General features: G+C 38.4%; 1 protein-coding gene across 1 annotated transcript; it reads left to right on the forward strand.

The window, feature by feature from the left end:
* Positions 1-5,713: 5,713 nt before the first annotated feature.
* Positions 5,714-6,520, forward strand: LOC102141744 (interferon alpha-1/13). The gene has a single exon (XM_005581621.4). The coding sequence runs from the start codon at positions 5,801-5,803 to the stop codon at positions 6,518-6,520; it is 720 nt and encodes a 239-aa protein (XP_005581678.3). The 5' UTR covers positions 5,714-5,800.
* Positions 6,521-10,310: the final 3,790 nt, after the last annotated feature.

Below are 10,310 nucleotides of genomic sequence, written 5' to 3' on the forward strand. Positions count from 1 at the left end.
ATCGATATATTCTCAGTTTTTAGTATTTATTATTTGCTCAGCCAAATTGCCATTTAACCAATGTCCAATAAAATGCATGAGGACTTCTGGGAGAAATAACTGATTCCAGGTATAGGGCATGGAAGTACCAGGATACTCTGGAGTATCTTGTGGTATCAGAAGATAGGGAAGGGCCCAGAAACAAAAACTATAGGTGCACATCAAAAACACACAGGAGTCAACCTGAAAGAGCTTCCAATAGCCAAAGTTGGGACAAGTAGAGAAACAAAATAGTGATAGTATTTGATTATAACCCAAATAATAGAATAAATATCCATGAGTTCATACTGATATAAGTAAATGAGTGGGTGGATAGTCATAAATTGGAGAGGAGGGCCAACTCTTTCAGAAACATTTCAAATAACAAATACAGAAAGAATGAGAAAAATGGAATATCACAGAAAAATAATTGCAATAGGCAAGATCCACAGGTAAATCACAAAACAAGTGAGCAAAACTTTGAAGGAATTGAGGATGACTGCATATCTTCAATGTATCTCCCTCCAACAGATTTTAAAATTACTGTGATGTTTTAAAATATATCAACGAAGTCTTGGATATATTGTTCTTTATGTGGTAGAACTTAATTATCCTCCCTTTAATGTGGGCTCATATTAGTGACATGTTTCTGACACATGCAATATAGAAAGGGAAAAATAGTAGTTTTACATAGGAGAATCTTGGCAGACAACAATTTAGCCAAGTGATTAATATCAGCAGCAATAAGCTATTGATATTGTATGTTTCCTGTATTATTTGATGTAATGAGCATGTACTCCATTGTATTCATCCCTTAAATCTATAATGGAACCATGAGAAAATTCCACACATCGAAATTGACGAACATCCTACAAAGGAACTAAAGAATATTCTTTAAAAGTCTCCAGGTCATGAAAGTCAGGAAAGACTCAGTCCATGTTATAGACGAGAGGAGAATAAAGAGATGTGACAATGAAATGTAATATGGGACCCTGTATTGAATCTGAAATCAGAAAAAGGACATCAATCAAAAAGTTAAGGAAATCACAGTGAAGCCTGAAGTTTAGCAAATTTTTCGTTGTTTGTTTTTTGTTTTGTATCTTTTTTTAAATTTTTTTTTGAGATGGACTCTCGCACTGCCACCCAGACTGGAGGTCAGTGGCACAATCTCGGCTCACTGCAACCTCCACCTCCCAGGTTCAAGCAATTCTCCTACCTCAGCCTCTGAGTAGTTGGGACGACAGGCGTGAGCCAACACACCCAGCTAATTTTTGTATTTTTAGTAGAGACAAGGTTTCACAATGTTGGCCAGGATGGTGTCGATCTCTTGACCTCCTGATCGGCCTGCCTAGGCCTCCCAAAGTGCTGGGATTACAGGCGTGAGCCACTGGCGACTGGCCAAGTTTAGCAAATATTAAAGCACCAGTTTTAATTTCTTAGTTTTGATCATTGTTTCATGGCTATGTAAGTTGTTAGCATTAGGAGAAGCTGAGTGAAGGGAAGAGAACTCCCAATACTATCTTTGCAACTCTCTATAGGTCTAGAATTGATTAGAAATACAAGTTAAAAAAAAATGGGCTTCCACAATTCTTAACATTACTGATTAAAATTTAAAAAATATATATTTCATTGATTAAAATCTTTCATTAAATGGTATTGTTTTCAAAAGACATAAAATTTAATCTCCCTTGTAACTGTTTAGCAGATAGTTCTGTCTCTTACCCCTTAAGTTTCTGATGACGACTCTGTCCTTCGCCAAACTTTAGTCAGGCTCCTACAAACTCTCTTGTTGGCTAGCTGGTACCTTGGCGTCCATTCTTAGGTCTGCCAAGTCCAGTTGTAGCAGGAATTTTACTACATCAGTTTTATGAGAATCTTTCCATGCTTGATAGCTGATTTAACCTTGATATCTGATCAAAATTTTCATCCCACACACTCAATATATAATTACCCTGGCTTGCCTTTAGAAAGAATTACGTTCAGTTTAGCAGGGATCCCCCTGCCTTTGATGTCTCCTTTTAGTGACTTTCTATCTGACCCCCTCATTCTGTTTGTTGGGTATACACCCCAGGCTGTCTTTGCTGATTTTTGAGCTGAGCACCAGTTGTTCTCTCTCTCCTATTGATATGGTTTGGGTCGGCATCCCCATCCAAATCTCACATGGCATTGCAATCCCCAGTGTTGGAGGCAGGGCCTGGTGGGAGATGATTGGATCATGGGGTGGTTTCTCGTGGTTTAACACCACCCCCTGGTAGTGTCATGGTAAGAGTGAGTTATTGCAAGATCTGGTTGTTTAAAATTATGCAGCACCTCCCCTGCTTCTCTCCTCCTGCTCCGGTCATGCAGGACATACCTGCTTCCACTTAGCCTTCTGCCATGATTGTAAGTGTCCTGAGGCCTCCCCAGCCATGCTCCCTATATGGTCTCCAGAATCGTGAGCCAATTAAACCTCTTTTCTTTCTAAATTACCCAGTCTCAGGTTTTTCTATATAGTAATGCAAGAACTAATACACCTATCGTGATAGTTTCAACACCTGTTGCAATACTTCTAAATAAAGCCTTCCTTACTGTTATACCATAAGTGTCAGCATAAATTTTTCTTCACCAGATCCTTAAATTAAGGCAGTACAATCAACACTGCAGCACACTCTGGTGGCCTACAACGTAAAAGGCATCAACCAGTTGGTAAGTCAGGTGACTCAGGGTCTTTTGTCATCTCAGTCCTCATCCTCTAATGCCATGGACTCTCCTCATTTCTCCAGAAGTGTTTTCATTTCCACACCTTTAATAACCCCTTTAGTTAACCTGTCCAGGTGTGCTCTCCCTGAGCTCTGAGCCTTAGTTCATTGGTTTAGTTCTGATTTAGTTCATGTCTCTAGCCTGACAATGACTTGTTCTTTCTTAAATTTCTGCTACACAGGTGTAAATCTAAAGTATTGTGGATATTTGATTAAAAGAATAAATAGTACTGTGTAGAATTTTAAATTGACAGAAATATACAGGGTTGATGAATATATTCACTGGGTGAACAACGTGTTTTACGAATATGTTCGTGCTTATGATGGTGTATCCTCAAGAAGACAAAACTAGAATATAATGTGTAAGTAAAGTGGGGCCCAATTTAATTGCAATGTAACATGTTGGCATGGACAAATGGGGCATTTCAGTGAAGGAGACAAATGGAAACTGAAGAGAAAGACCCTGTCGTTAGGTATGCAGGACTCTACTAGGAAAACATTGATTGTCCTAGAAATCAGCTCCGGTTCTTATGTCCAGATATAATCCCAGAGAGCATGTAAGAGGTAAGACTTCAGAGCTGAATTTTCTCCATCCAAAATGTAGCTCCACAACTTAATAGCTCCCTGGGATTTCTTTTCTTTTTTTTTTCTTTCGTAAATGGGGACAATAGTAAAATCTACCACTGTGTGCTTTGGTCAGTGATATCTCCAGTGAATAAATGGGGCTAGGTACATGGTAGACGTACAGTAACTATGAAAAACGAGGGTATTCTTTATTGGCTAAGTGAGCATTGATTATGCAAGTGCTAAAAACAGTGTCTGACTGAAAATAAATAAAGACTTTCCACAATTTAGATATTTCATTCTTCTTCTTTTTTTTTTTTTTTTTTTTTTTTTCTGAGACAGAGTTTCATTCTTGTTGCCTGGGCTGGGGTGCAAGTGGAGTGCAATGGCGCAGCTGACTGCAACCTCCGCCTCCTGGGTTTAAGCAATTCGCCTGCTTCAGCAGGGATTACAGGCATGTGCCACCACGCCAGGCTAATTTTGTACTTTTAGTAGAGACGGTGTTTCAAAATGTTGGTCTGGCTAGTCTCGAACTCCTGACCTCAGGTGACCTGCCCACCTCGGCCTCACAAAGTGCTGGGATTACAGGCATAAACCACTGCGCCCAGCCTGATATTTCATTTCTCTTATTAACATTATCTTTATTATATAACTCTATTAAGTTAGGGAAGTGTCCTCTGAAATTATGAATTCTCTTTTTTCTTACTAGAAATATAAGAAGAAAAAAAGCTGACCTTCTAAGTTTACTTATCCAATAGTGGAGAATTTGGTGCAGTGAACACTGACCCATTTTCCAGAGAGAATATTGTACTCTCAACAATGTGTCTTTCTTGTGTATAAACTCTTGCCGTTAGTATATTTGCAAGAAGGGGTTCACTAAATCTGAAAACAACTTGTGGACCAAGAGAAATTACTTTTCTTCCAGCCTATACTTATTTGCTACCTTTGACCTACATCCCCTCTACCATGTTGCTTCTGCTCTTTCCCACCCCTTAACCTGCACCATGTTGGTCAGGCTGGTCTCAAACTCCCGACCTCAGGTGATCTGTCCGCTTTGGCCTGTCAAAGTGATGGGATTACAGATGTGAGCCACCGTGCCCGGCCACTTGTGTTGTCTTTTTGTCCCCATTCATTAGGATGCAAAAAGTGACAACTTTTGCTTTCTATGAAAATGAAATGAGAAAGAAAGGTATCTGATGTCTGGCATGCTATGGCAAACAATTGTCAACTTATTTATGTTACTACATTTACATCCTATTACGTGCATTTAGGACAAAGATGGTTTCCTTTCGTTTGCTAGGAAATCAACAAAGATACTCTGAATGTACTTTGGTAATTTGAACTTTCATGCCAAAAATTTTTTTAAATCAAATTGGGGATTTTTTTTCAATTATGAATTCTCATTGCATATGATACTACTCCCAAGGGTGTAGAAGTTACTTCTTGGGAGTGGGAACAAATCTTACATATTTAAATGGTTTGTGGCCCTCCAAAGCTCAACCCTATTTAACAAAATCTTATTCCTTAGGTTTTTTTTTCTCTCCATTGGGTTTTCTTGTGTATCACATGAGAAGCACTGATATTGAGTTCATGGAAGATACACAAAAGGTATAAAAGTTCAGCATTACAAACCTGTGGCAAATGAGTAGCTGTGATTGGAGTACTTTCCAAGGTTTATTAGAACTAAAAGTCATATCATAAGAGGTGTCCTCTGCATACATATGGTTTGTCACTGGCCATCTTATAGGTATTGCTTATGTTTGATCCTTAGCATTTCTGTCTGTGTTGTGGGCTTTGAAATGAAATATAAATAATTTATATTTTAAAAATTCTACTGAAGTTGTTCAACCCATCAATATTTAGGTCAAGCATTGAAGAAAAAACTCTTGACAATATCTAGGTGAATATCTAGCAGCTAGTGAAGTTAAAAATTTTCTCACATGCAACAAAATTAGAAGTATAATAAAATAAATGATAAAAATATTTAAAAATTTTAAGGCTTTATCAGTTTCAAATAATTTGTAAGCATTCACTACTTAGATGTATAATGTCTTATCTATAAATATTAGATAATATTTATAATTTGTTAATTTGCTTATGTAATTTAATACATTACAATTTATATCAGTAAATAAATTACACTGAAGCCCATAAGCAAATTTAGTTATAAAGTTCAGTTAAATTTGAATAGAATTTAAATCTAATTTTTAGCTTAAAATTTTCATTTGGTTATTTTTAAACCTGCATTGAATTAAAAGATTAAACTTTGTGCTTTTTGAGTATAGAGATATACACATAGTACACAAATAGATACATACTATATCTGTGTTATTAAATTTTCACAGTGGGTTCAATTAGGAAAAAAATATTTTAAAAGTCTCTGGGAACAAGATGGGGGAGGCAATAATGAAAAACCAAATGGTTGAGAAACACTGCTCTCAACTCATGTAAAGAGTGCATGAAGGAAAGCAAAAACAGAAATGGAAAGTGGCCCAGGAGCATTAAGAAAGTGGAAATCAGTATGTTCCCTATTTAAGTCATCGGCTCGAAGCAAGGCCTTCAGAAAACCTAGAGCCCAAGGTTCAGAGTCACCCATCTCAGCAAGCCCAGAAGCATCTGCAATATCTACGATGGCATTGCCTTTTGCTTTACTGATGGCCCTGGTGGTGCTCAGCTGCAAGTCAAGCTGCTCTCTGGGCTGTGATCTGCCTGAGACCCACAGCCTGGATAACAGAAGGACCATGATGCTCCTGAAACAAATGAGCAGAATCTCTCCTTCCTCCTGTCTGATGGACAGACATGACTTTGGATTTCCCCAGCAGGAGTTTGATGGCAACCAGTTCCAGAAGGCTCCAGCCATCTCTGTCCTCCATGAGCTGATCCAGCAGACCTTCAACCTCTTTACCACAAAAGACTCATCTGCTGCTTGGGATGAGGACCTCCTAGACAGATTCTGCACTGAACTCTACCAGCAGCTGAATGACTTGGAAGCCTGTGTCATGCAGCAGGAGAGGGTGGGAGAAACTCCCCTGATGAATGCGGACTCCACCTTGGCTGTGAAGAAATACTTCCGAAGAATCACTCTCTATCTGACAGAGAAGAAATACAGCCCTTGTGCCTGGGAGGTTGTCAGAGCAGAAATCATGAGATCTTTCTCTTTATCAACAAACTTGCAAGAAAGATTAAGGAGGAAGGAATAACACCTGGTCCAACATGAAAACAATTCTTATTGACTCATACACCAGCTCACACTTTCATGAATTCTGCCATTTCAAAGACTCTCACTCCTGCTATAACTATGATCATGCTGATAAATTGATTTATCTATTTAAATATTTATTTAACTATTTATAAGATTTAAATTATTTTTGTTCGTATAACGTCAGGTGCACGTTTACACTGTGGCTAGTGTAATAAAACATTTTCCTTGTATCTACTCAATTCATTATTTTATGTTGTTCATTAAACTTTTACTATAGGAACTTCTTGTATGTGTTCATCCTTTAACATGAAATTCTTATCCTGACTGTGCAACCTGATTAGAGAATAAAGGGTAAAATTTATTTACTCATCATTATTATATGAGAGATGTAAGTAAAAATGACCTTTCTCTAAACCAGGTTGCATGTTGTACTCAATATGTAAAGGTAAATACAATAAATCTATTTTCTACTCTCTTGAATATTTGATTTTTGTAGGGAATCAAACTAAAAATAGTAATAATATTTAATATCAGTTATGCTAAGTACTCTAAGGAGAAAAAAGAACAAACGACGATTTCTTTTGGCAGCATGTAAACTGAAACATGTCAGGAAATAAAAATAGAGATATCCTCTGTAAGTTGACTGGTATAACATGTGGTAGAAACCGTCTGTTGCCGGTTGGATACATGAGTTTTCAAATTATAAGGAATGCAATTGCTGTGGTTTCATATGTGGCAAGCAAAATCCCAGAAATGGAAGTGCTCATGTGTGGAGAGAGTGTAGAGGGAGAAAAAGACTTAAGCATGATTCTGAGGACCTTCTACCTTTAAAGGGAGGGAAGAGAAAAGCCACAGAGGAAGCAGAGGGATTGACAAAAAGAGAGAATGGTGATTAATATGGTCTGGATCTGTGTCCCTGCCCAAATCTCAGGCAGACCAGCCTCTAGAATATATACACACACACACACACACACACACACACTATATATATAGTGTGTATATATAAAACATATATGTATACATGTGCTTTTCTTATTTTATAAATATATGGTTATCATTTTCTTAATTACTACATATATATCAGAAAAGGGACTGGGTGCAGTGGCTCATGTTTGTAATCTCAGCACTTTGGGAGCCGAGGGGGGTGGATCACTTGAGTTCAGGAGTTCAAGACCAGCCTGGACAATATGGTGAAACTCTGTCTCTACTAAAAATACAAAATTTGGCCAGGCATGGTGTTGGGTGCCTGTAATCCCATCTATTCGGGAGGCTGAGGTGGAGAATCACTTGAACCCTGGAGATAAGAGATGGCGCCTCTGCACTACAGCCCCTGGGTGACAGACCAAGACTCCGTCTCAAAAAGAAAAAAAAGAAATAGAAAAAGAAAAAGAGAAAATGGAAAAGGGAATGCTCTCTCCTTAATCTCCATAACACATGATAATCTAAAGAGCAGAATTCTTGGAGTATTCAGGAGAAAACTGGAGAATAGTCACCCTTCATACTGAAGATAAGTCTGATTTGTATATTCAGTCAGGATACAGTATCTTACAGGAAAATCTGGAAGAGTTTATTTTCTTAAACCTAAGTGAAATATACATATCATTCACTTGCTGATTCTGATACCCAGCACAGTTCCTTACTTCTTCTCTAGCTTTTCTGGATCTCATTTTCACTCCTACTGAGGCTCAGAAATAATACCCCAAAGTGAAGGTCTCAGAAGCAGCCTCAGAAGCAAAGTTTCTCTCTGGCCTTCTCCTGCTCTGCTGTTTGTCACCCCTCATCTCCTGACGGAGCCCCTTTTCCCCAAAGCCAGCCATAAAATTTGAAAATATGACTCTAACTTTCCCTCACCTTTGTGTGTAAGAACTGAACGGGCCATAAAGAAATTCTCTAACCTACCTTGTTTGATTGTAGATATTAAGACCCCCATTCCAAAAAGAGCTCGGCCACATACCCAAGAGGAAAGAATGGTGCATGGAGAGACCAAGAAGTATCTGACCAGAAGGGCATTGCTGGGTTCCCCTACTCAGAATATTAGCATTAGATGATGCCCTTTTTATCTAATCACATTTCTACTCAGCTGTCCATTCTTCATGGAACATAAGCACAAAAAGGGATAGTTTTTTCCTGTACTTTGGGTCTTCATTTTGAAGGCTTCCATAGTTATACAAATCTATGATTCAATACATGTGTTATGCTTCTCTCTTGTTAACCTGTCTTTTGTTTTGGCATGTCAGCTGTGACCCTTTTGATAGGAAGGAAAGAGATCACACTATTTCTGCCCCTATAGTTTTGGTGATGAAGATGGGATGCCTGAAGCACCTGACTCACGTACTGATGAGGTCCTGGTAAAAGACTGATAAAGAACTTGCTAATAAAGGTAAGAATTTTTACCAAGGTCAGTTCTGAATTTCTGCTTGTAGTGTCTGGTCAAGAACTAAAGGTCAAAATTTCTCTTTATTTCTTCCTTTCCAAATGCAGGTCATCAGGAGATCATTTGTTGGAATTGTTCTCTTGTGTAAATTTGGACTTATGGGACCCATTTGTTATTGATCCTATCCCTTCAAAAGACAGCTGTCGTTTTGTTGTTTTGTGTCCTGAGAACCTGACTTGGCTTGCTGCCTGTCAGGACACTCTTCAGTCTGTGCAGGGGGCCAATCCAAAAGTTGGAGGCTCCCATTGGAAGCTTACATATTGACTATTGCTACCTCTCAAGACGTCTAAATTTTTCTTTCTTGTGGCTATCTTTAGAGGTGGCTCTGAATTTTGAGAGGACTGCATCTTGGCATTTCTTTGAAGATGTCTCATGCATCCTTGGTGAAGTCATAAAAGGCTTGATTTTTGTTCTGAGGCACGTCTTAGGTGTCTTTGTTTTAAAAGAAAAGAGAAAAAAAAAGAAAGTTTCAAACATTAGAAATATTGATTGTTTGTTCTTGCTGAAATCCGATAAGTGAATTTAAAGTAATTTTAAGACCTCTGTATTCAATTATTAGCTTAATTTAAAGCTGATATCAAGGCTACCATTTTTTAAAGGTCTTTCTGATTTTCTCCTTGTGATCTTGTATATCCCATGTAAACTTTTTTTCTGTAAACTCAAGTCTTTTAAAATTATATATTTGAATCCTCTGTTTGCTTCCTTTCTTGTAGGCAGGATTTTTGCTGGAAAAAAAATGTATAACTTCATTGGCCTTTTGTAGAAGCTTAAGACCTCCCCAGTCTGGCCCCTCTAAGACTTGTTCTTCCATTTACTTCTGCCCCTCCTTCCTTCTGCCACTTTCAATCTTCCATCTAGGTCTCTCTTATCATCGACAAGCCCCTGCCTCTGCATTTGGTGGTCAGTGGATGGAAAACTACTAAGCAAAAATGTCAGAGTTCTGTCAACCACATATAGGGATGTAGAGAAGACTTCTAGAAAGCCCGCTATTCCTCGAAGAATGAAAAAACAAAACTGTTGCCACAGACGCCCCATTACATAGAGTCTCCTGTCTTTCTCATGAAGCCCCAAGAGTCATGGGTAGGTTCTTCTCATGTCTGGAGCTCTGCTCTCCCTTGCCTTGAGTTCCCTGATCTCTTTGGCTTTTGTGGGTATCAAGGATAACTTCACACTGTGAGAGAGCCACCTACCTGCCAAGACCAGAGACAGTGGCCAAGTTTGTTCTCTGTATAAGTCTGTCTCCTTCCAGCACCTTTTTCTTCAGAGCTAAAAAGCGGCACTTTCCTGGAAACAACTGACCCAAATTCTGGAAGGAACCCATTTCTTTAATTTTCATATCTTAGAGAGGGAAAAT

Source organism: Macaca fascicularis, chromosome 15, assembly GCF_037993035.2.
Source record: "Macaca fascicularis isolate 582-1 chromosome 15, T2T-MFA8v1.1".
NCBI lineage: Eukaryota > Metazoa > Chordata > Mammalia > Primates > Cercopithecidae > Macaca > Macaca fascicularis.